This window comes from Henckelia pumila, chromosome 1 (assembly GCF_033568475.1).
Source record: "Henckelia pumila isolate YLH828 chromosome 1, ASM3356847v2, whole genome shotgun sequence".
NCBI lineage: Eukaryota > Viridiplantae > Streptophyta > Magnoliopsida > Lamiales > Gesneriaceae > Henckelia > Henckelia pumila.
Window position 1 is genome coordinate 64,403,559 of NC_133120.1, and position 24,466 is coordinate 64,428,024.

Genomic DNA, 24,466 nt, shown 5'->3' on the forward strand with positions numbered 1-24,466 from the left:
AAATAAAAACAGATTTTCATAACTTTAAAACAAAACGCCACTTACCATAGATTTGTTAAACATTTTTTGGTTGTCATGATAAACTGGTCGCTAAAATGGTCTGTTCAACTGATTGCCTCTGCTAAACTGAATTTTCTCACTCACTCTATAGATGTTTTTTCTCAGAATTTAGTGTAGCAGATTTCAAAAATCTATGTGTTATTTATAAAGAAGATTATGATTGTTAAGCTCCTCTTTTAATGCCATTATTTGCCATAATTTCTGAGTTATTGCATCAGTTACGATTTCTGGAGCAGATGGATTTCAGTCTAGCTACTGAACTGATCTTGGTCAACTGGTCAACTCAGTTTACCTCGATTTCAGCCTTACTCAAGTTTAGTTTGCCAAACTTCAGTCTTCATTCAAGCAGTCTATCTCAAGTTCAGTTTACCTCCGCTTAGTTTACTCTGAAATTTTGGATTCTCACTTTCCTCCCTCCTTGTGAGAAGTTTCTTCCTCGAACCTTGGCTTCTCCAATGATTCGAAGAGGTAAGGGTACCGCTTCTACATATTTTTCTTTTAATTCCCGTGTAGCACCTCGTTCGATGTGCTTGGACCACTGAAGTTTGACATGGGTTGGATCTTCGCCTCAATACTCGATCCATGGTATCTACTATGCGGATGGGAACTTCCTCATACTGCAAGTATTTCTTCAAATTTTCTTGAACTATCAAGGGTCCCATTTCTAGTACATTACTTGAATCATGTATATATCTTCTTAACTGTGTTACGTGAAAGACTGGTGAATTCGGGAAAAGTTAGAGGGTAAGGCTAATTGATACGCTAGTGTACCTACTTTCTTCAGAATATCAAATGGTCCCAGATATCTCGGATTCAACTTTCTAGCTTTGTCGAACCGATTACCCCTTTCATTGGAGATATCTTCACATACACTTTTTCTCCAATATCGAATGATATATGTCTCCTCTTCAAATATGCCCAACTCTTTTGACGGTCTTGGGCATCCTTGAGTCGTTCCCAAATAATCTTCAATTTATCCATTGTAGCTTGAATTAATTCCGGTCGAGTGATGGTTATCTTTCCTACCTCATCCCAGTACAAGGGTTATAGGCACTTTTGTCTATACAAAGCTTTGTACGGAGCCATTCCTAGACCTCTTTGATAACTGTTGTTATAAGCAAACTCCACCAATGGTAATTGGTCAATCCAGTGTGAGCTGAAGTCCAATTCACATGTACGTAACATGTCTTCAAGGGTTTGAATGGTCCTCTCAGTTTGCCCATCGGTCTGTGGATGATACGCTATGCTCATTGTCAACTTGGTACCCATTTCCTCTTGAAAGCTTTTCCAAAACCTTGAGGCAAATCTTGGGCCTCGATCCGACACAATACTGATGGGGATTCCATGTAATCTCACAACATGTTCTATGTAGAGTCTCGCGAACTTATCCAAGCTGTAGTTCATATGTATGGGTAGGAAATGTGCGAATTTAGTGAATTTATCCACAATTATCTTTATACCATCGTGACTTTGTCCGTTTGTCGCAATTTTGGTAATCCGACTACGAAGTCCATGGAAATATGCTCTCATTTCCATTCAGGTTTCCAATGGTTGTAATAGTCCTTCGGGTCTTTGTTGTTCAGCTTTTACTTGTTGACACACCAAGCACTTGAAGATGAAGTTTGCGACGTCTCTTTTCATTCCATTCCACCAAAATTATTTTTTCAAGTCTTTTTACATTTTTTTGCTTCTCGAATGAATGGAAAATTTTTACTTGTACGATTCTGCCATGACCTCTTGGCGTAAATTGTCAATATCTGGCACACACAGTAGACACTGTATCCAAAGGACATTATTGTTGTCCAATCGGTGTTCAAGACTCTTTCCTTCCTTGATTTGATCTTTGACCTTTGATATGTTAGGATCTTGATCTTGAATTAGCTTTATTCTTTCCCGCAAATAGGGTTCAACACTCACGACTGCAGGGAACATCTTTCCCATGTTTTTGTGACTCAAAGCATCAGCCACTTTGTTGGATTTTCCCGGATGATAACTGATTGTTATATCATAGTCCTTCAAGAGTTCTATCCACCTTCTTTGTCTCATGTTTAACTCTTTTTGTGTGAATAGATACTTAAGGTTTTGGTGATCCGTGAAAACTTCGCACTTCACCCCATAGAGGTAGTGCCTCCAAATCTTCAAAGAAAACATGAATAGAGATAATTCCAGATCATGTGTGTAGTAGTTCTGTTCATATGGCTTGAGTTGCCTTGATTAATAGGCAATAACCCTCCCCTCTTGCATAAGAATGCAACCGAGTCCTTGCTTCGATGCGTCATTGTAAATGATGAAGTCTTTTCCTTCGGTAGGTTGTGCCAACACCGGAGTAGTAGATAACTTCTTTTTCAGTGTCTCGAAACACTTCTCACATTCCTCACTCCACGTGAACTTAAAATTATTTTGGGTGCGCTTGGTGAGTGGTATTGCTATCGATGAAAACTCTTCGACAACTTTTCGATAGTATCCAGCTAATCCCAAAAAACTTTGGACTTCTGACACAGTCTTCGGCCTTGACCATTCCATGATGTCTTTCACCTTTATGGGGTCTACTGATACTCCTTCAGCGGATATAATGTGGCCCAAAAACGTCATACTGTGTAGTAGCTCAGTTCCATTTTTACAAGATTAATTTGACTAAATGTGTTTGGAACAAGTAAAACATAATTAAGGGATTCTAATTATGTCAAACAGACCAAGAAATCGGATCCAGAAAGTCCAAAGGTGGTAAATGGGCTTATTTGGACATTCTTGATCCCATTTTCTTTGCTAATTCACGCTTTTCTCTCTCGGTTTTTGGGTGATTCTAAGGCTTTCCAGCCATCTTTGGAAAGGGGCGGGGCCTTGGCGAGGCATCCAGAAGTCATAGTAAAGTTGTACCCAAGTTCTGGAGCATTCAACATCAAAGGGCTGACGATGGACAAAGGTATAACCCTAAATTTTATAAATAGTTTGGGAGTATCTTTTAGCTTAGTTAAGGCTTTTAGATGTTATTTTGTGATATAATAATATTGTGATTATAGGCTTGGACAGTAGAGCTGGTGTAGCTTTCCTAGTATTATTAAGGTACGAAAGTACTATTCGAAATAATCTGACTGAGTATGTATTTATTATGTGTTGTATTATTTATATGGCATGATTTTATCTGCATATATTATGTCACGTTATTATGCTTCATGCATGGTCATCTTGAGCTTGTATCCTTATAATATCCTGTAGTAGTGTTTTCACCCTATCCTGTTAGTGGATGGTTGGTCACGTAGATTCGTGATCAGGTCACTTATATCCATTGTCGGATATGTGAGCCACCTTTTGGTGCGATGGCACAGAGTGCTACATACCTAAGGCATAAGTTTGTTCTTGACTAGAGATTTTTGACCTCGAGTCTTGGTAACCCATACACTTGCATTCATGCACATAATATTTGTATACTCATAATCTCGTACTGAGTGAAGTTTTCTCACGTCATTTATTTTTGTGATATTTGGGACATCTTATTTTCGATGGGGCAGACCTCAGGTTGGATAGTGCAGGAGATGTTGGGAGATCTTAGATGACAAGGTTGTTATCATGAGGAGTTGACGTCGCGATGTTTGTGTATCATGTTCAGGGGTGTTGGTTTTGGGAATATTTTATTCGATATGGTTTTATTAAAGATTTTTGGGCTGTATAACTTTAATTTAGTTTCCATTGTTAATTATCTGATTATGTTTGATTAGGAATTATTGCATGCTTGAGTTTTTAATTAGTAGTTGATCATGGTGCGGATCACTACACACTGTTTAGCCAAAACTCACACTTCTTGAATTTGTCGAAAAGATCTTTCTCTCTTAGAGATTGGAGAATCATCCGTAGGTGGTTTCCTTGGTCCTCCTTTCTTGGAGAGTATACAAGGATTTCGTTAATGAGCACTACCATGAATTTGTCAAGAAACGGCTTGAATACTCTATTCATCAAGTCCATGAATGCTGCTGGTACATTCGTTAAACCAAAAGGCATCACAGTGAACTCATAATGCTCGTATCTTGTTCTGGAGTCTGTCTTTGGAATATCTTTAGCTTTAATCTTGAGCTGGTGGTATCCTAACCTTAAGACGAGCTTTGAAAACACCTTAGCTCCTTTCAACTGATCAAAAAGTTCATCGATCCTTGGAAGCGGGTACTTATTATTGATTGTGATCTTATTCAATTCTCGGTAGTCGATACACAATCTCATGCTTCCGTATTTCTTTTTAACAAACAAGACAGGTGCTCCCCAAGGTGACGCACTTGGTCATATTTGTTTCTTATCCAATAACTCTTGGAGTTGGTCCTCGAGTTCCTTGAGTTTTTCTGGCGCCATCTGATAAGGTGCCTTCGAAATGGGTGTTGTCCGGGGCTTCAATTTAATAATCTCTCGGTCGGAGGTTTTACCAGGCAGTTCTTCTGGAAAGACATCTGGGAATTCTCGAACCACTGGGATGTTTTCTATCCTCAATTCAGCTTCCATCTTGACCTCACTTATTATAGAAAGATAGAATTCTTTTCCTTTCTTCAAAGCTTTCCATGTTTGAGAAGCATAAAGAAGTGTCTTTCGTTCCTTCACCTTGCAATGAAATATGATTTCATCTTGGTTTGGAGCTTTGAGAACTATTGTATTTCCATGACAGGCAACCACGACATGATTCTAATTGGCTAACCAATCCATTTTACGAACCACATCGAATTCTACCATGTTCAATTGAATGAGGTCTGCCTTAAATTCTTTAGTTTCTATTCGGATGCTGACATCCCGATATAGATTTTGAGTTTCTAGTGTTTGGTTAGCTGGAGTTGCTACTCTATATGGCTCTTCTAAGTTATCAGGTTTAACTCCTATCTTCTTAGCAAATCTCTTAGCCATAAACGAATGCATAGCACCACAATAAAATAGCACATAAGCAGGAATCTTATTGATTAGAATGGTACTTGCTACCACATCGTTGGAGTTGTCAGCCTTCTCTTGAGTCAAAACATGGACCATTGTGTTTGGATTATTCTCCTTAGGCTTATTTGAAGGTGTTCCCACTGTTAAAACATTCATTGGATTAGGGAGAGTGCACTGAGCAATGTGGTGATATAGTTTTCCACAACGGAAACAGGATCCAGTGCCTTTGTGGAATTCACCCGAGTGACAGAATCCACAATTTGGACAGTTTTGTCTTTCTTTACTTGGCGGTGTGGGCTGGGTGCCCTTGTTGTGGCTGCTGGATGTTGGGTAGCTTGTATACTTGGGCTTTTTGAACTGTTGACCTTGGGATGGTTGTGTGCTGCTAGGCATGAGATGCTTCAGTTTGTTCTCACCCTCACGCCTCTTGATGTTGTTTTCTGCCCTGATGGCGGCTCCTATCAGTTCATCATAGTTGCTGGGTTCAATAACAACAAGGGCATATTGAATCCTGTTATTCAATCTCTTCTTGAAGCGATGCATCTTCAAAGCTTCATCTGCCATGATTGTTGAAAAGTAATTTCCCAAGGGATGGAAGTTGAATGAATACTCGACTACTGACATGTTTGGTGTTTGCACTAAACTCTCAAACTCGAACAACTTCTGTACTCGAACAGCTGTGGAAAGTACTGCTTCAGAAATGCTTCATGGAAGCTTTTCCAATTGAATGGTCTCGTTCCTAACATGGCTGGTGAGAAACCTTCCCACCATTTGGTGGCTTTATCCACCAAGAAAGGTGTGATAACTTCCACCTTGAACTCTTGTGGAACCTTTAACAGCCGGATATGATTCTCTATCTCCTTCATCCAGTTTTGCCCAGCTTCAGAATCAGAACTCCCATCAAAAGTTGGAACTCTCGCTCTGCGGAGGGACTCATAATGTTGCTTAGTCCCGTTGTTTTGTTCTGGAGGTGGTGGCGGTGGCTGGTTAGCATTGGGATTTATCAACCCTTGTAGTGTAGTAGCCACGACAGTTTCAATGACCATGATTTTCTCATTGCTCAGTCTCCAAGTGGTGGTGGTGCATCTTCATTATTGCCATTTTGGTCATTGTTGCGACTGTAGCGTGGGTTACGATTGTTCCTCGGTGGTAAGTTTGTCATTTCCTATAAAAGGAAAAGCTTGCTAAGGTATGATTTGATAAAGAAAATTTGGAAACAAAAGATCAAGTAATTTCTCACAATTCAAATATGAAACCAATGGATAACCAAAAACTTTTATTGATTTCAAACAAAAGTTCAATTACATTCGGATTTCAATAATGCGAAAGAAATATGGAATAATCCTCATTACAAGACTTCTACCAGTCTAGTCTAGTCTAGTCTAGTCTAGTCTAGTCTATGACCTCTCCTAATCCTAGGTCCATCAGGTCTTCCTCAGGCTCAACTTCCTCAGGATCTTATTCTTCCATTACTGGAACTAGTGGTTGCAAGTGATCAACCATTGCTTGTAAATACTCAGTGTGCTCCTCAATTAATAATTTTTGCTCATTCAACACTCCAACTATGAGATTGAGGTCTAGGACTTGATCCTTTTTCTGATTTTACAGCTTCCAGTTCATCTCTTTCTCATGTAGGTATTAAGCTAAGCGTTCAACATCCATTTTCAAGTGTTCCTCTTGTTCATACAGTCTTTGGTTGCTGAGTTGCAAGTTGGCATTGAAACCCTTAAGTTGTTGAACTATGCGCTCTAACTCTCTAATTTGGGCAGTTTTGCAGGCCATTTCCCTATCCTTAAGAAAGAAAAGCAGAAGGAAATTAGTTCGGTTTTCATATGCAAACTCAACTTAAAATGAATTGAAAAACTACTCGAAGAGGTTAACAAGTCAACTGAACAAGAGTAGCACAGAGCAAGTGATAGCAGTCAACTGAACTAAACATTCAACTTACAATAATAAACTAGCAAAAATAATCTATGTGATTTACACATCAGAAGGACTTGAAAATTTTTCTAAAAATTATTGAACATATGAGTAGGATGTGTACCAAATTTGGTGCAAAAATACCAAGAGAATTGGAAATGAAAAATCCCCAAAGTTTGGGAAAAACCGGAAAATATCACGAAATCGGTGATATATCTATCTAGACAATGGAATTTCGGGTTCGTAACCTAGAGAGTTGATGCGTATCAAAAAGACATTTTCGTCGATATATTACAATAGAAAAAATTCCTCCCAGATCAAAAGTTATGGCCGTTTGAAGTTTGCGCGACAAAGACCTCAACTTCATAGTTTATTAGGTCAACCGCTCCCCTAAACTGATCACGCTGGTTCCCAACTGATGTACTCAACTGTTCTACCAAACTGCTCAGTTTTCCTGGTACTCAACTGGTGTTGTACCATTATTTTTCCTGGTACCATACTGATCTTGTACCATCGGTTTACCTAGTACCAAACTGATCTTGTACCATCAGTTTACTTAGTACCAAACTGATATCGTACCATCAGTTGACCTGGTACTAAACTGGTCACATAATATCAGTTTACCACTTATTTTATTTTCCACAAAAATTTTCGCATATATTTCAGTCGTCTATTATCTTCCTCGGTTTTTGGTTATGATTACTGATCTTAAGTTCTCTTGAGTTTTCAACTACTGAGTTTATCTCAACTACTCAATTTCAGTTTCACTACTGATTGCAGTCGAATAACCAATATTCAGTTTCCCTATTGGTTTCATACTCAGTTTCTCTATTGTTCTAAAATTCAATTTCCCTCAGTTTATGAAACCTGGTTTGGTCTTTGATACCACTTTAATGTCACACCCCGAAACTGGGCCTGGTTGACATTGACGTTATTTATGGTTTTCATATTAAATAACAAGTCTCGAAGTACATAATTTCAGAATAACCATTCTACTCATTCATGAAACTAAAATTATGTAGTCTTTCATAAAATCGAACTTAAATTGTCTTTACAATCCTAACTGAAAACGACTAAATAAATATGCAGCGGCTTAACAAAACTAAATGGTTTGTTGTTCTTCTTCACCAACCCCAGAACTGGTTTTGCTCATCATCCTCGAGTTTTTCTTCGTTCTTATCTGAGATGGGTGATATGGGTGGGTGAATAATATGGGTTTCACTCAGTAAATGGGAGAAATTCCCAGCATTCGTTTAAAATCATTTTAACGGGATTTCTTATACATATATATACATAATATAATAGAGTACAGAGTACATAGACAGAGAATTATTCTTCCATAAATTCAAAAAAAATAAACTTCAGGCAGTGTACCAAGTTACTTGCAAATTTTATAGCAAACTGATATCAGTCCTTTATATGGTATTTCTCTAAAGGGTGAGGCCAGAGATTCAGAGATTCGGAGTGAAATAATATATATTACTACCACTAGTTCACAAGTTTTGGTACACCAAAAAATCATAGAGTGTTTATTCATGAAACAAATCATGCTGGAATCGAAAATAAAAACAGAGTTTCATTACTTTAAAACAAAACGCCCACTTAACATAGATTTGTTAAACAAATTTTGGTTGTCCTGCTAAACTGGCCGTTAAACTGGTCTTCTCAACTGATTGCCTCTGTTAAACTTAATTTCCTCACTCACTCTATAGATGTTTTGCTCAGAATTTAGTATAACAGATATCAGAAATCTGAGTGTTATTTATAAGAAAGATTTTGACTATTAAGCTCCTCATTTAATGCAATTATTTGCCATAATTTTTGAGTTATTTCTTTAGTTGCGATTTATGGAGCATATGGACTTCAGTCTAGCTACTGGATTGATCTTGGTCAATTGGTCAACTCAGTTTACCTCGATTTCGGTATTCCTCAAGTTCAGTTTGCCAAAATTCAGTCTTTATTCAAGCAGTCTATCTCAAGTTCAGTTTATCTCCACTTAGTTTACTACGAAATTTCGGATTCTCACAGGTACTCCAAACCATTATCAGTTCGCATCCTCTTAATCTTTATTCCAATTTGGTTCTGCACAAGACTATTCCAGTCTACAAACGTCTGAGTGCTTCATTTTTATGCTTCATGGGGTAGACCCACACTCGTATGGAAAAATCATTAATGAAGGTTATAAAGTACCTTGATCCTTCATGGTTCAAGTTCTTTGAGGCCCCCAAACACCGAGTGAATGTAATCCAAAACTCTCTTGGTTTTGTGGACTACTGGCTGAGACTTCACTCTAGTTTACTTTCCAAGCACACAGTGTTCATAGAAATCAAGCTTGCTGATTTGGTCCTTTCCGAACACTCTTTGCTTGTTCAGTTCATGGAGAACCCTCTCACCGATGTGTCCTAGACGGTTATGCCATGTCTTGGCCATGTCAGTGCTCAACTAAACACTCAGTCCAATTGAGTCCTCAACTGTCCATCCATTCAGGAATAATAAACCATTAGTTCTTTGTCCTTTCATCACCACCGTCACTCCATTTGTGATCGTGAGAACGTCACTCTGGCTTTGAATTCATATCCATAGTGATCCAACACTCCAAGTGAGATTAAGTTCCTCTTCAGTCTTGGAACAAATTTCACTTCAGTCAATGTTTTAACAGTTCCATTCCCTAATTGAATCTTAATTGAACCGATTCTAGTTACTGGGCATGAAACATTGTTTCCCATCACCACCTTTCCTCCATCGATTTGAGTGAATTCACAAAACCAGTTCCTGTGAGGACTCATGTGAAAAGAGAAGTCAGAGTCCAAAATCCAATTTTCCTTTGATTTTCCAATGGTAACCGTTAACACATCCGAGTTTTCATATTCTTCCTCAGCCACAGTTACATATCCCGTGTCAAATTCAGTTTCCTTGTCCTTCTTGTGGATGTCAGGGAAGTTTCTCTTGAAAATTCCTATGGCACATGAAGCATTTCTTCTCGTAATTGCCCCTTAACTTGGACTGAGCCTTCCCCTTATTCTTGAAGTATTTCCTTTCTGATATGCCTCTAGCAGAAAGGCATTCACTTGATTCCCCACTTCCCCCCTCCACCCCCCCCCCCCCCCCCAACACTTTCTGATATGCCTCTAGCAGAAAGGCCTTCACTTGATTCCCCACTCCCCCCCCACCCGACTCGAAATGATTCGACCTTCACTTGATTCCTCACTACAAGAAAAACGCAAAAAAACAACGGATTTTATCCGTTGTCGTAGGGGGTTAAAAACTGTTGTAACTGATGGTGTTGTTAAAAGTACGCCCCTACGACAACGGATAAAATCCGTTGTCAAAGGGGCGAATCCGTTGTCTTTGAAAGAAACGGATTTTATCCGTTGTCGTAGGGGCGTGCTTTTAATAATATCATCAGTTACAACAGTTTTAGACCCCCTAGTTTTCCATATAAAAAACAAAAAAAATTAAAAAAATAATATACAAATTTTAATATTATAAAAAACCAAAATTTAAAATTTTAAAAATAAAATTTAATATACATTTTTTTAGTATTACAAATCACTCGAAATTCTAATTCTAATTCAATGCCCACTAGAAAATAGAAAATAGAGCTATAAACTAATTTTTATAAATTAACTTGGAACTCTCGTCTCAGCATAGATTAACATCCACTTGTGCATCTGAAACAAAAACAAATCTTATTTATTTCTTCTATATATCTTATAAGTGCATTTTGTATGCATTAGTTTGTTATATTTTTATGTCTATTTTGTGTGCATTCATATTGTTTTATAAGTTTTATCCATGATTTATTGCATGTGTGTGCATTTCACTCTCCGGATTGAATTTTGTAAAAATATTAAAGAAATCATGATTTTTGGAGAAAGAGAAGAGCCACAAGCATGAATTACGGAGCAGCTATGGTCAAAAATATATTTTTAATGCTAGAGAGATCCAAATCCGATCTTCACCGTTCAAAATCAAGTTCAAAATATTTTGAAGCTGCTGTCCAAATTTCAGCTTGATCCGACGGCTAGAACTGAAGATATGAATTTTTCAAGAAAATTGCGCGCAGGCAAGGATGTATGCACGGACCCCGTGCATGGGTCCGGATAAGGGTCCGTGCAACCTCGTAAAAAAATCGGTGTTTTCAGTTTAATGCACGGACCTGAACACGGACTCTTATCCAGGGTCCGTGCATGTCGCAGAATCAGAAAAAATAGAATTTTCGGGAATTAAAACTTTCAACTTTTCGGGCTTTATTTCTTGGGCTTTCAAAGACATATAAATAGGAGATTGTCAGACGTGAAAAGGGTTCGAATCGCATCAGATAGACGGCGGCTAGGAGGCTTGGAGGTTGAAGAACGCTCCATTCGAGTTTCTCTTCTTTTCTTCTTTAGATTATTAAACTTTTGTTTGAACTATATTTTCGTTTATTGATTAGTTTTTCTTCAACCAAGACCGCGAGATTGGGCCAGACAGTTTTATGTTGAATATTTGGATGTTTATTTAGGATTTTTGGATTTTTGTTAATATTATTGATTGTTGGATTTAAATTCTGTCTTGTGAATAACCTGATCAACTATTTACTTGCTTGTTAATTGATTCCAAGTCGACAGAGGAGAAATTGATTTCGATCACTCCAATAATTGACATATGGTTAAACCGACTAGAAATAGTATTCGATTTCAGTATGAGGCTTTAGGTGAAAACTGAATTATCACAAATATTGAATGCATTCATGTTTGATTAGAATTATGAAAATTAATCCGTCATAACTTGAATAGGTTTAACATGTTCTAGAAATAGACTGTTAAACAAGATAGGATAATTTGCCGTAATTTAAGATTAAATCTGGATCCTGGATTTGTCACTTGTTTGCATGATTTGTTTGGTACCTTCGCGTGTCTTGGTTGTCTCTATTTAATTGAATTTATTCTTCTTTTATTTTAATTCTTATTTTATTTTAGTAATTAAATTTTTATTTAATTTTTAGTGCTCGTTTTATTATTCTGTCTAGATTAAGCTAAATAATTAATTCTTGAGAATTGACAACAGTCCCTGTGTGATCGATACTTGGACTCTCAGTCCACTTTACTATTACTTGGCCTAGTGCATTTGCTAGTTGATACCGAATTAAGCGGTCAAGTTTTTGGCGCCGTTGCCGGGGACTGTTTAGTTAATATTAGGATAGATTATTTTCTTGAGACTAGACTTATTATTATTATTATTATTATTATTATTTTTCTTTTGTTTATTTAATTATTTATTTTACCTTCTGAGGTACTTGGAGATGGTTAATCGATGGATTTTCACAAGGTTTACCCAACATCTCGCATGCGATGATGAGCCAAAAGTGAATTTTGATGATAAAGATGAATATCAGTTCATGTCCAGTGTTGTTGGACCGACGAGCTTTCCATGTCAATATCACGCCAAGCTTGAGGGCGTAGGAAATCAAGACCCATACGTAGAGTCGTATGATTCTTACTATGGGCGGCAACCGCTCTTTGATGGTTGCTTCTTCATAGTCGGGCTGTAGACTATAAACTTAGCGCTGACTGGGAGGCAACCCAGTGTTCTCTTTACATTATTATTATTTTTTTTGTTTTTTTTTCTTTTTATTATCTTTTGCTAATCATATGCCTTACCTGTCGCCTTTATATGTGCAGTATATTGCCCCGCCACCAGAAGTTGTTGTTGGACTTTTACAAAGGAAGATGAAGAGGACGAATACGAAACCAGGGGAGTGTTATTTTTGTTTTCATTGTGTGTTTGTTTTGCATTCTGTTCATGGTTCTGAAGCATTGAGGGCAATGCTTTGGATAAGTAGGGGGGTCGACTAGTTTATTTTTTTGTTTGTTGTGTTTGTGTTGCATTAGTAATGTTTTATGTTTGTTTGCATCTCGTTCATTTTTGTTGTTTTTTTTTTGTGTTTGTGTTGTGTGAATGAGTAGGATGAGTCATAATAGCTGATAATGATATAGTTGAAAAAAAAATTTAAAAAAATGTTGCTTTTGATTGAACATGAGAAACTGTTGGTTGAATCGTGAATCTTATTAAGCACGCATGTTCGACTAGTGTAGTGTAGCGATGTAATTGATGAAGTTCGTGTTTGCTTGACCATTGCACGGCAATAGGTGTTTGTTGATCATGATAGTGTCTTTGGATTCCCGATGATTGTTAGACATTGGATGTATGATCTTGGGTGTACCTATAAAAATTTTTGAACAAATTTTGTGAAAAAAAAAAAAAATTAATTCCATCCGGGCTTGAAAAATGATTGAAATCCTAATCATTCTTCCATAGCTAAGTTTGCGGGTTAAATGGGATTGATGCTCCATTCGAGCTATAGACGAGGGGATTGAAATTCGAATCCTATCTTAGTTATAGATAAGTTTGCGGGTAATTATTGGGGCTTATTAAAAATACCGGGTGCAAAATCCGGAGTTACGTAATTAATCTCAAGAAAGTACATGTTTTTGTTTGGGATTGTTGAGATGACGGAGTACTGGATTGTGACACTTGCACTGATTTGTCATAGGTCGCTAAGCATTCTTAGGACAGAGTCTTTTGATGTTGCATGAAGCTGGAATGACATGACACACACACACGTTTACGTTAAACTGACAGTGTATTGTGAACAATCAGAAGTTTTTGGTTTTTAGTTCTTGAAGTTGAAACTTATCGGAGACTATTTTTTTCATGAATCGTCCTTACTTATGTTTTGTGTGCATATTGTGTTTTTGCACGTCTTGCTCGAGGGCGAGCAAGAGTTAAGTATGGGGGTGTTGATAAGTGCATTTTGTATGCATTAGTTTGTTATATTTTTATGTCTATTTTGTGTGCATTCATATTGTTTTATAAGTTTTATTCATGATTTATTGCATGTGTGTGCATTTCACTCTCCGGATTGATTTTTGTAGAAATATTAAAGAAATCATGATTTTTGGAGAAAGAGAAGAGCCACAAGCATGAATTACGGAGTAGCTATGGTCAAAAATATATTTTTAATGCTAGAGAGATCTAAATCCGATCTTTAATGTTCAAAATAAAGTTCAAGATATTTTGAAGCTGCTGTCCAAATTTCAGCTCGATCCGACGGCTAGAACTGAAGATATGAATTTTTCAAGAAAATTGCGCGCAGGCAAGGATGTATGCACGGACCCCGTCCATGGGTCCGGATAAGGGTCCGTGCAACCTCGTAAAAAAAATCGGCGATTTCAGTTTAATGCACGGACCTGAACACGGACTCTTATCCAGGGTCCTTGCATGTCGCAGAATCAGAAAAAATAGAATTTTCGGGAATTAAAACTTTCAACTTTTCGGGCTTTATTTCTTGGGCTTTCAAAGACATATAAATAGGAGATTGTTAGACGTGAAAAGGGTTCGAATCGCATCAGATAGACGGCGGCTAGGAGGCTTGGAGATTGAAGAACGCTCCATTCGAGTTTTTCTTCTTTTCTTCTTTAGATTATTAAACTTTTGTTTGAACTATATTTTCGTTTATTGATTAGTTTTTCTTCAACCAAGACCGCGAGATTGGGCCAGACAGTTTTATGTTGAATATTTGGATGTTTATTTAGGATTTTTGGATTTTTGTTAATATTATTGATTGTTGGATTTAAATTCTGTCTTGTGAATAACCTGATCAACTATTTACTTGCTTGTTAATTGATTCCAAGTCGACAGAGGAGGAATTGATTTCGATCACTCCAATAATTGACATATGGTTAAACCGACTAGAAATAGTATTCGGTTTCAGTATGCGGCTTTAGGTGAAAACTGAATTATCACAAATATTGAATGCATTCATGTTTGATTAGAATTATGAAAATTAATCCGTCATAACTTGAATAGGTTTAACATGTTCTAGAAATAGACTGTTAAACAAGATAGGATAATTCGCCGTGATTTAAGATTAAATCTGGATCCTGGATTTGCCACTTGTTTGCATGATTTGTTTGGTACCTTCGCGTGTCTTGGTTGTCTCTATTTAATTGAATTTATTCTTCTTCTATTTTAATTCTTATTTTATTTTAGTAATTAAATTTTTATTTAATTTTTAGTGCTCGTTTTATTATTCTGTCTAGATTAAACTAAATAATTAATTCTTGAGAATTGACAACAGTCCCTGTGGGATCGATACTTGGACTCTCAGTCCACTTTACTATTACTTGACCTAGTGCACTTGCTAGTTGATACCGAATTAAGCGGTCAATATCCATAGGAGAAACAAAGCAAAAATGCAAAGAATAATAGTCGAATTTCCATTATATGGTTTTATGGCTGAAACTTTAACAATTATTCTCAGCCTTATAATTTGAAACTTTTCTTCAAATGGTCACAAAATTACAGACCATAAAATCTAGTAAGTCGTGATCATGAGGATCACAAAGTACTAAAGCAGCAAGTTATTCCCTACAGCACCGCTCGTATTCTTTCAATATCCTACAAGATTAATACGGGAAGCATACCTTGTGGAAATTAAATAACAGATCCAGCTTGCAAATATTGCTGAAAAAATGATCCAGTATCTCCACAAATAAGTTAATGCACTCCAAGTAAGCTAGCCCATTCTCGGTCATATCCACACACAAAAAGTTGATGGATTTTTTTCTTTAAAAAAAAAATAAACTAAATTCATTTAGTACTCGCAATAACTCTCAGAAACAGATGCAATAAATACGACACAGATAAAATCAACCAAGATCACACACACACACAGTAAATATATATGTTAAAATTCTTAATCCATTATATACGACCAGTTAGTTAATTAACTAGAATGTAAGCTAAAAAATGAAAACTAATAATGAATTAATATTAATACTTTGGATGAAGGCTGTTCTTGACAACCTTCTGTCCATATTTCCTCCATTTGTAACCATCATCAAGAACATATATGTCACTCCGTGTCTGAAAACAAAACCTTGGCTCCCTAAGCTATCTCCTCACTTTCACTTTGTTCTTTTCTGATGAACAATTCCTCCACCTGCGAAAATTATTCTTATACATATGGTTGTGTGACTCCAATAACATATATTCCGGCTACTTTGTTTATATACATATACACTTGTATAATTTTAGATAAAGATTCATAATATATATGTATAGTGGAAGCAACACTTGTCCTCCTCAGATTTCACTAAAAATATATTCATCACATTCACATTGGTAGGCATCATTCACACCAAAAGATAAACTTTTTGAGTGAAAAAATTTGTTGATAGTGTATCATCATGTGTTGTGATGCAGAAAAGAAGATACCCAAAACAATGCAAATAAAAGTATTGGAATGAAAATCCATCCAGAAATCAGTCAAACAATGTTCATTTTGATTTCTTGTCAAGTCCCTTTTCTCCCCCTCTGGGATTTGATAAAGTAGTGGCTTGATAATGCAGATGTGGGAAGGACACTCACAAGAATCAAGGACACTGATCATTCCAAATATTACAACATGCATATCATGGATTTAATCACTTGTATGTTTTGAAATATGTAAGGTAAGTTCACAAGTACATATTCTGTTTAGTTTGTTGGTATGACTTCTTCTTTTATTGACAAAAGTTTCTTGGTATATATGACTTAACTTGCGAAAGCATAACTTGTGTTTTCTCAAAAAAAGAAAAAAAAAAACAAGAATGTTATATTTTTTTTCCGAACATACCTGAGACTGAAACAATTTTTCATCCTTCATCATTTGGACAATTTTCTGAGTAAACCCTTGCATTGCCATATTCAAGAAACGAAATATTAAAATTTTATCAATAATGTTAGAGTGAAACAAGAAAAATATCAGAAAATGAAAATTTGCTCCTGGTCAGTGAACACTATGCACATACAGACCTTGAAAGGCCCATTGTCAGTTCTGAAGCTAATCCCTGGAACATACTTCAACCAAACTGGGAACCCACTGAAACCATAATATAAATTAAACAAAGAATAAATAAAGAAATATACTTCAAAGAAATTTTAACCTTTAAATTCAGTTAACTAAAATGAGCACTTCCATTTCAGCAGAATAACTGGAGAGCAATCAAAATTAGGTGGATTGAGTGTTATCATGTGCTCATACCTCCCAAAATATTTTAACTTTTCGGCTCCCTTCACAATGACCTCCAGTATATTTAGTTTTTTTTTCTCAAATCATCAACATCAATGCCATGGCTTCCACCTGAAAGTAACTGAACAACAAAATTTTACAGAAGCATTAAATGAAATTCCATGAAGTAGAAACACACTTATGCACCTGCTACTGTATATAAGACTGAAAAGCTATATAAGATTTGTAACTGATAAACTCCAAGGGCTGAGAAACGAGAGGATTGACTAGAGGAGCACAAGAACTACGTGTCAGGATAAACCATGTATGAATTTACCTTGCCAAGTATTTCTAACTGAAGAAACAAGCTTGAAATGTCCAGAAACTTCAAGCAACTCGATCTGAAACTGAATGGCAGGGGCTGGAACCGAATACAACCTTTAATCACCCTAAAAAAACTCGTTCATATAGAAGCATAAAAGACATAAAATATACACTAAATTCAACTTCTGCACAACGAATCAGAGGTCAATATCAAAGAGATTCAGAAGGATTTACAACAATAGCATATATCAATGGCAGAACAAAGCTTGAATCTGCCACCAAACCCAAAAACAAATATCAGCTGATCAAATAGCAATCACGCATACACAAACTATAAGCACATCTCCATGCATCGCTCATCAATGAAAGTTACGAACAATTATCAGCAACCGCAGCTGAATAGACGCATATTCCAGAGAATCCTCCTATTAAAACACAAAGAACGAGCTAGAAAATATCGGAAAACGAACGAGAGGTCTGCTCGGACGCAGCAGCGAGGAAAGATTTCGCAGATGTGCATTTACGACCTCATCCTTCACCAGCACCACGATTTGTGTGTGGAAAGTGCAATGAGTGGTACCACAGGCCAAGATTCACAGAGTTCCCATCCACAAAGACATTGGCACTGAAGTTATCTAACACAGCTGGAACATAATCCTGAATCAATTAAGAACACACAACATTCTGGCCAAGAAACACACACAGAGAATAAAAGAAATGAAACACCCATCAAGCACATTATTAATTCCAAACAAACAAGAAAATCACCATGGAAGACCAATGCTGACCCGTTGCTGCAGCTCTAAACTAAGGCCCTAAACCCCTGCAGACACACCCAAAACAACATGATTCAGGAGCGTAAAAATCATTAAATCTGCAGCACAAATAACATTATTTGAAAGGAATTAGAAAATAAAAAATCATACTCCTTCGAGAAAAATAATAAAATAAAAATACAAACCATATGTCGCGGTTGGCGGGCGGGTGGTGTCGGAATCTCTCTAGGGCTTGAAAAATTGAGGTAAATAAAAGGGAAATCAGAGCAGTGATACGGAGAAGACAGATAACCTCAAGAGGGAACCCAAAAAAAAGAAAAAAAAACAGACGTATCCAATGTATAACCCGTTTTCTCCGCCCATTCACCGAAAGCCCAAACAACAGTAAATCTAGACCTCAGCATCTACTAAAAGACCACCAAACAAGAGAACGAAGCAACAAAACTTACACAGTGCAGTTTCTATCCAAGCTGTAAACTCAAGATTGAAGTCACGATTGGAGTTGCTAAGGCTTGGGCTAGATGAAAGGAGGTCGGATGACCAGTTTCCGGCGATCGATCGGCGTCTAGGGCGCGGGAAATGAGCTGGGTTGAAGGGGCGACGGGTTGGGTTTAGGGATTGGGTTTCTGTTTTTCGTTTCTTCGCTTAAGCCACTCAAGCGTGTAAAGTAGGTTATTATGTATGTGTGTATTTTTTAAAAAATTGAAAAAAAAATAAAAAAAAATAACAACCACAACGGATTACAAAAATGTACCGTTGTCGTAGGCAATAAAAAACCTGCTCATAGACAACGGTTTTTTAAAACCGTTGTTTTTGACATAAATAAGACAACGGTTTTTAAAAAATCGTTGTCGTTTTTAATTAAAATACGGTCAACGACAACGGTTTTTGTAAAACCCGTTGTTAAAGACCAAAAGACAACAATTTAGATATAAAACCGTTGTCTTTTTAGTGTGGTTAATTAACATATTTGTTGTAGTGCCTCCCGAACTGATTCTAGTTTCTTATTTAGTTCTTTGGATATCAATGCATAATAGACTTCCTCCAGGGCTAGAGATTCTCTCCCATAGATCATGTTGTCTCTCATATTTTCATATGTGTTCGACAGTGACTTGAGTAACAAAAGAGATCGATCCCCGTCTTCAACATTTGTCTCTCTATTTTAAGATCCAATATAATCTTTTTGAAATAATCTATATGATCTTCAATATATTTCCTACTTGTCATCTTGAATGTATAAAGCTTTTGCTTCAAGAACACTCGGTTAGCCACGGACCTTGTCATATACAAATGTTCAAGCCTCAACCACACTGAAGATGCACTCTCCTCCTTTGAAACTTATCTCAACACCTTGTCACCCAGATTCAATATGATCGCACTGTATGCCTTTGCTAGGATCTCCTTCTTGTCCAAATCCTTAATGGTTGCAGGCATCTTCTCCTCTCCCATAAGAGCTTTTTCAAGACCCTGCTGAACCAGTAGTGTTCTTCCTTGTGAACTTCTCAATTTCAAATCTGGTAGTTTCCATGCTTCCTTTATTGTTGAACCAAGCACTCGTACCAGTTGTTGTGAAATAAGCCAATCATAGCTTAATCACAAACAATTCAAGCAACACGACTGAAGCAGTAAACTGGAATGAAGAACACAACACACACACATGAATCAAAAAAGAATTTGAACTCAATGTTTATAGTGGTTCGGATTAAATCAATCCTACTGAACAGTTATAGAGATATCGAAACCCTCTCACAATCCGAGAGTTTTACAAATACTATACACAAGGGAAAACTGAATAGAATCTATGAGCAACTCTCTCTCTCTCTCTCTCTCTCTCATCATTCAATCTACTCAACCTTTATATAGCTCGCATTGTATTCCTTGAGACTGATAAATAACCAATTAATCGATTATGTTACTCTGTTGTAACAAACTCTGACACCCGTAACTGCTGCAATTGTTCCAGTCATCCTCCAAACTGACAGGTAGACTTCTAGTTGAGCTCAGATGACTGACTCTTCCAGTCAGGCTCTATCTTCAGTTCCAGTCGCCGTCTTCAGTTGAGGAGACACTTATCCAGCTGACTCGTCTTTCAGTCCCAGACCAAACTTCCAGCCTCAATTGACTCATCCAGTTGACCACTGAGCCTTCCAATTTCAGTTAGCTACTTCAGTTTTGCAGTTAAGATTCAGTCAAAGTGAACCAACTCTCAGAAGTGTATATACTATATTTTCAAATTATGAAGGCCAATTGAAATGAACGGCGTCACCATTTTAGACCTCCAATGAAGCTTCAAATATTCAGCTTTGAAACATAGAACACCAACAACCTGTTTAGATATAAATGAATATATAAAATACAAGTCACAACACAATAACCACAATAACTAATAGGCATGAATTTACCTGTTTAAATTTTTTTGATTTTTGTTTTTTTGGTTTTTTTGTCTCTCACATGTTACCACACTTCAAACAACTGAACATATTATTACTAACGGTAAGGAAATGATTTCGAATCAAACAAAAGTTCCAAATAAAATATTCTACAAATAGAGAAGATGAAATGATATTTACACTCCAAAATTTATAAACACACTCCACTTTTAACCTTTATTGTGATTTCTTACAAAATTATCCCCCCACTTATTTATTCCATATTTTTAAGGCTAATATAACCTTCTTTATATATATGTCTCTTTCCAAAAACATTCACTATATTTATGGGTTATAAAGAGCATGTCACGTTTTCTCATCAAAATTATTTTTGATAAGATTTTAAAATGCAATAGATTAATGATTTACAAAGATTGATTTGCAATCATAAGATGTAATCATAAATTTTGGAAAACTTTATAAATAAAGTGTAGGGATTTCTTTGAAAACTTGCTTGATAAATATTTCGAGTTGTATGAACACCAATAAATTATAATATGTGCATAACTAATTTTAAAAAAAAAAAGACGACAAAAAGAATTTAACATGTCATTTGGAAAAAAATATATATTTCAAAATTTAATTAAAATTATGTATAAAAATTGAATACAACAAAATTAATTAGAATAACAGTAATCTTAATAGCATGTAAATTTATATTTTTGTGAACTTAGGCCCCGTTTGGTTTGAGAAGCTAGACTAAAAAAACACTTTTTTTAAAAAAAAAATGCTTTTTTAGTTAATAAGGTGTTTGGATGGCAAAATAAGTGCTTAAAAAAACACTTTTTTAAGTCAAAATTAGAGCTTTTTCAAAAGCAAAAAATTATAGCTTAAAAAATCACCTTTTTTAAAAAAAAATCTACCAAATCCAAACGGGGCCTTATTATATGAACAAACAAAAACGTGGCTTATTTAACATTGAAGATTTAATCACTTTTTAATATAATTTTTTTCCAAATCTAAAAACTTGAAAATATCTATACGAATATTTACATTTAGCCAATTTTATCACCATTATCTTTTGATTAAAAATTTCAGAAAAATCTCAGCTTTAAGTCAAATTTCGATAGAAATAAAGTAGTCCAAAAAATAAAAAAATTACTTCAAAGATTAAATAATTATTATTTTGAGAAAGTGACAACAATCTAAGAATTTTCTTTAATTTAATATTTGTTGAAAATGCTACTTTTATTATTTTCTCAATATCGTCAACAAACTATAAATTTTGAATAATAATCATTCTCCCATGTTAAGGAAAGTGAAAGACCGATAAAGAAATTAAAATTTTGAAATGATCTAAATTAAATAAATAAAATATAATAGGAAACAATTTGAGGGCGAGAAGAATGTCTCTTGACCTCTAATCAATTACTCACCTACTCTATTAACTAAAACATTCAATTGAGAGCGAGAAGAGTGTCTGTTGGTGAAAAAAAAAAAAGTGGAGATAATTTACGCTCAATTTGTATTTTGTCTTATAAAAAAATAAATAAATTTTATTTAAGGGTAATTTTGGGATTCATAATAATATTTGAATTTATACAACACTTCGTCAATTGAAAAAAAAAAATCATACATATTATTAATGTAAGGCCCGAAAATATTAAATTATTAATTATGGGATTAGAGAATTAAATTTCATATTTTGGGCAAATATTGATTTGAGATGTGATGGAAATTATAGATTTAATTTTCGAGCCGAAAATATTTAATTTGAGAATCTCTGGATTTTGAGAATTAAATTCCGGGAATTCTTAAATTAAAAGAATAAATATTTGATTTGAATATTTATGGAATTTAAGATTTAATTCCAAGTTTTGAGAATTAATATGATTTAATTCGAAAGTGAAACCCGATCAGGGACTGATTTGCAAATATAGAAGTTCGAAGGGCTAAAGTGCAAAAGGCCAGGATTATTTAATTAATCCAAATTTATTTAATTTTAATCCGAGTATATTTAATTTGAGAATATTTAGAGTTTCGATTTTAATTCTAATATTCTTAAATTATTTTGGATTGAAATTGAATTAAAATGAAGGCCGAGGACTGGATTGCAATTTGTGAAGTTTCAGGGACTAAATTGCAATTAAGCAATACATATCCGATTATTGAAATTGCTTGATCAGCTTATTAACGTGTTAGTGCATTTGGAATTCAGAAAAATCGAATAAGGAATAGAGAACAGAACCCGAAACCTTATTTCCTTTTGAATTTTCGACTTTCAAAACCCCGTAACTTTTGTTCCGATCGTCCGATTTCGATCCTGAAAAGAGTTCTGGAATCCTTACAACAAGTACTTCGACTTGATGTAAGTTTTGAATTACTTCGGCAAGTTTTGAAGATTGAAATTTGATAGATATCAGGAATTGATGTTATGTTTACGTTATTCAACGTATTTACATTCCGATATCGAAAACGAATCGAAGATTGATTCTTGAATGAACTTGTTATGATTTTCAGTATGTATATAGAGAGTTATAGCAGCTGATTGTGTTGATATGCTGGTGTATGAGGTTATAGTGCTGGTATATCACATGTTCATGAGGTTAAATAAGTTAGATTCGAATTCGATATTTCGTCGGTTACCGATTTTTAATCGATACGCCGTCGATTGATGATTTGAAACCGTTTTGATAGCCTATGACTGAGATGAGATGTTCTTTTAGATGTTATCGATGATATAGCAATTTTATTTCTTAGTTTCATACTAGTTTGAAGGCTAACGACTCAAGACTCCGAATTCGAACCGAGGAAGATAAAGTGAGGTTTGAAATGAATTTGATTGAAGATATATTGATGATTGTGACTCGATTCTAAAATGATTGAATAGAATGAAGCTTGATATGAATGTTTTGATGCTATTTTTCAGATTTGAAGCATTCAAAACAGAGGAAATACGAAGGTATAATGATGACATCGAGAGTCGGGGATTTTGAAACTCAAGATCGATTCTTCTTGAGTTGTCCCATCAAAACCACATACGTATTTATTATTTTGATTTGATTTTGATATTGTCGATTCATCTCAGGTAGTGGATCTTTGATTTTGAGTTGATATGATTTTGATTTGATGAGGATATGAATTGATTATATGCCGAGGTCGGAGGGTGACCTTATTTTCTAGCCCAGAATGGGTACGATAGATGGATATCCATGTCAAGATCGTTTACGAATATTTATGGCAACGAAGTTGAATGAATCAATTTTCGATCGATCGATAGAAGCGTTATTTACTCTATTTGTTGAGCCGATTTAAATAGAGTTGTTATGATTTATTTAACGCTTTATATGTCGCTTATACTGAGATGATTTCTCACCGGAGTTTATCCGGATATTGTTTTATTTTGTATGTGCGCATCACAACACATGGGGCAGGAGCTGGTCTGAGATGACATTGACAGCTTGGGAGAGAGACTTAGCACGTGAGGACTCGGGTTATAGCTGAACGAATATGTATTAGAGTACATCAAACATAGTAGAAGACTTGATACTTGAAGCTCACTTATGACTTTTGGTGTAGCTTGTGATTTAATGCCTTTTACGTTATCCGTTTGATGTAAAAATCACATGATTATATGCTCAAGTCTTTATATATGATTATATGCATGTTCCTAAATTGATCAACCATGATTCAGGTTGAGTTTTGGATTTTTGAGATTGAAAGTTCAGAACTGGACAGCAAAAGATGAGTCTGTAAAATTCTGGAAATGTTATGCGCTCGATCGGGTGATAACCTGCGATCGAGCACGGCCTTGAAAAACTGAAACCCGAGAGCTTGATTTTATGGCTCGCTCGATCGGCTGATTTTGCCTGATCAAGCGAGGCTCCAGGAATTTAAAAAAAAATTCTTTTGCTCTTGTTCAGTTTATTCTTTTAATAGATATGATTAATTGTTTAATTAATCGTGATTTGCCCTGAGACGAGATTAGCAACCCGAAGTCCCCACAACAGGTGGTATCAGAGCATAAGTTTCTTGGACTGAGATAGAAGCTGAGCGGGGTAGATTGAGTCACATGAATT

The 24,466-nt window shown here is 35.7% G+C and overlaps 1 protein-coding gene and 1 long non-coding RNA gene across 8 annotated transcripts; both read right to left on the reverse strand.

Annotated features, from left to right (window-relative positions):
- Positions 1–4,329: 4,329 nt before the first annotated feature.
- Positions 4,330–6,008, reverse strand: LOC140863791 (uncharacterized). Its single transcript, XM_073267462.1, has 3 exons — positions 5,624–6,008; positions 4,753–5,519; positions 4,330–4,641 (listed from the first exon to the last, which is right to left on the reverse strand). Exons 1-3 carry the CDS (start codon positions 6,006–6,008, stop codon positions 4,330–4,332), a joined length of 1,464 nt encoding a protein of 487 aa, XP_073123563.1.
- Positions 6,009–6,382: 374 nt separating this feature from the next.
- On the reverse strand, positions 6,383–18,648 carry LOC140875464 (uncharacterized). 7 transcript variants are annotated; one of them, XR_012148458.1, is made up of 9 exons: positions 18,468–18,648; positions 18,204–18,249; positions 18,011–18,065; positions 17,256–17,886; positions 16,952–17,060; positions 16,723–16,789; positions 16,544–16,599; positions 15,351–15,492; positions 6,383–6,753 (listed from the first exon to the last, which is right to left on the reverse strand). It is a non-coding gene; the product is annotated as an uncharacterized lncRNA (long non-coding RNA). The 7 variants fall into 7 exon arrangements; XR_012148459.1 differs by lacking the exon at positions 6,383–6,753 and having other exon boundaries at positions 15,212–15,492; XR_012148455.1 differs by lacking the exons at positions 6,383–6,753; positions 15,351–15,492 and adding an exon at positions 15,610–15,868.
- Positions 18,649–24,466: the final 5,818 nt, after the last annotated feature.

Excerpts from the sequence above, each read along its gene's own strand:
- LOC140863791 (XM_073267462.1), bottom strand. The coding sequence starts at position 6,008 with ATGGTCATTGAAACTGTCGTGGCTACTACACTACAAGGGTTGATAAAT. Across the intron at positions 5,520-5,623 it reads ACAGCTGTTCGAGTACAGAA|ATGAAGCTTTGAAGATGCAT; the intron begins GTTGTTCGAGTT and ends CAATCATGGCAG. Across the intron at positions 4,642-4,752 it reads ACATGGTAGAATTCGATGTG|GTGAAGGAACGAAAGACACT; the intron begins GTTCGTAAAATG and ends TTTCATTGCAAG.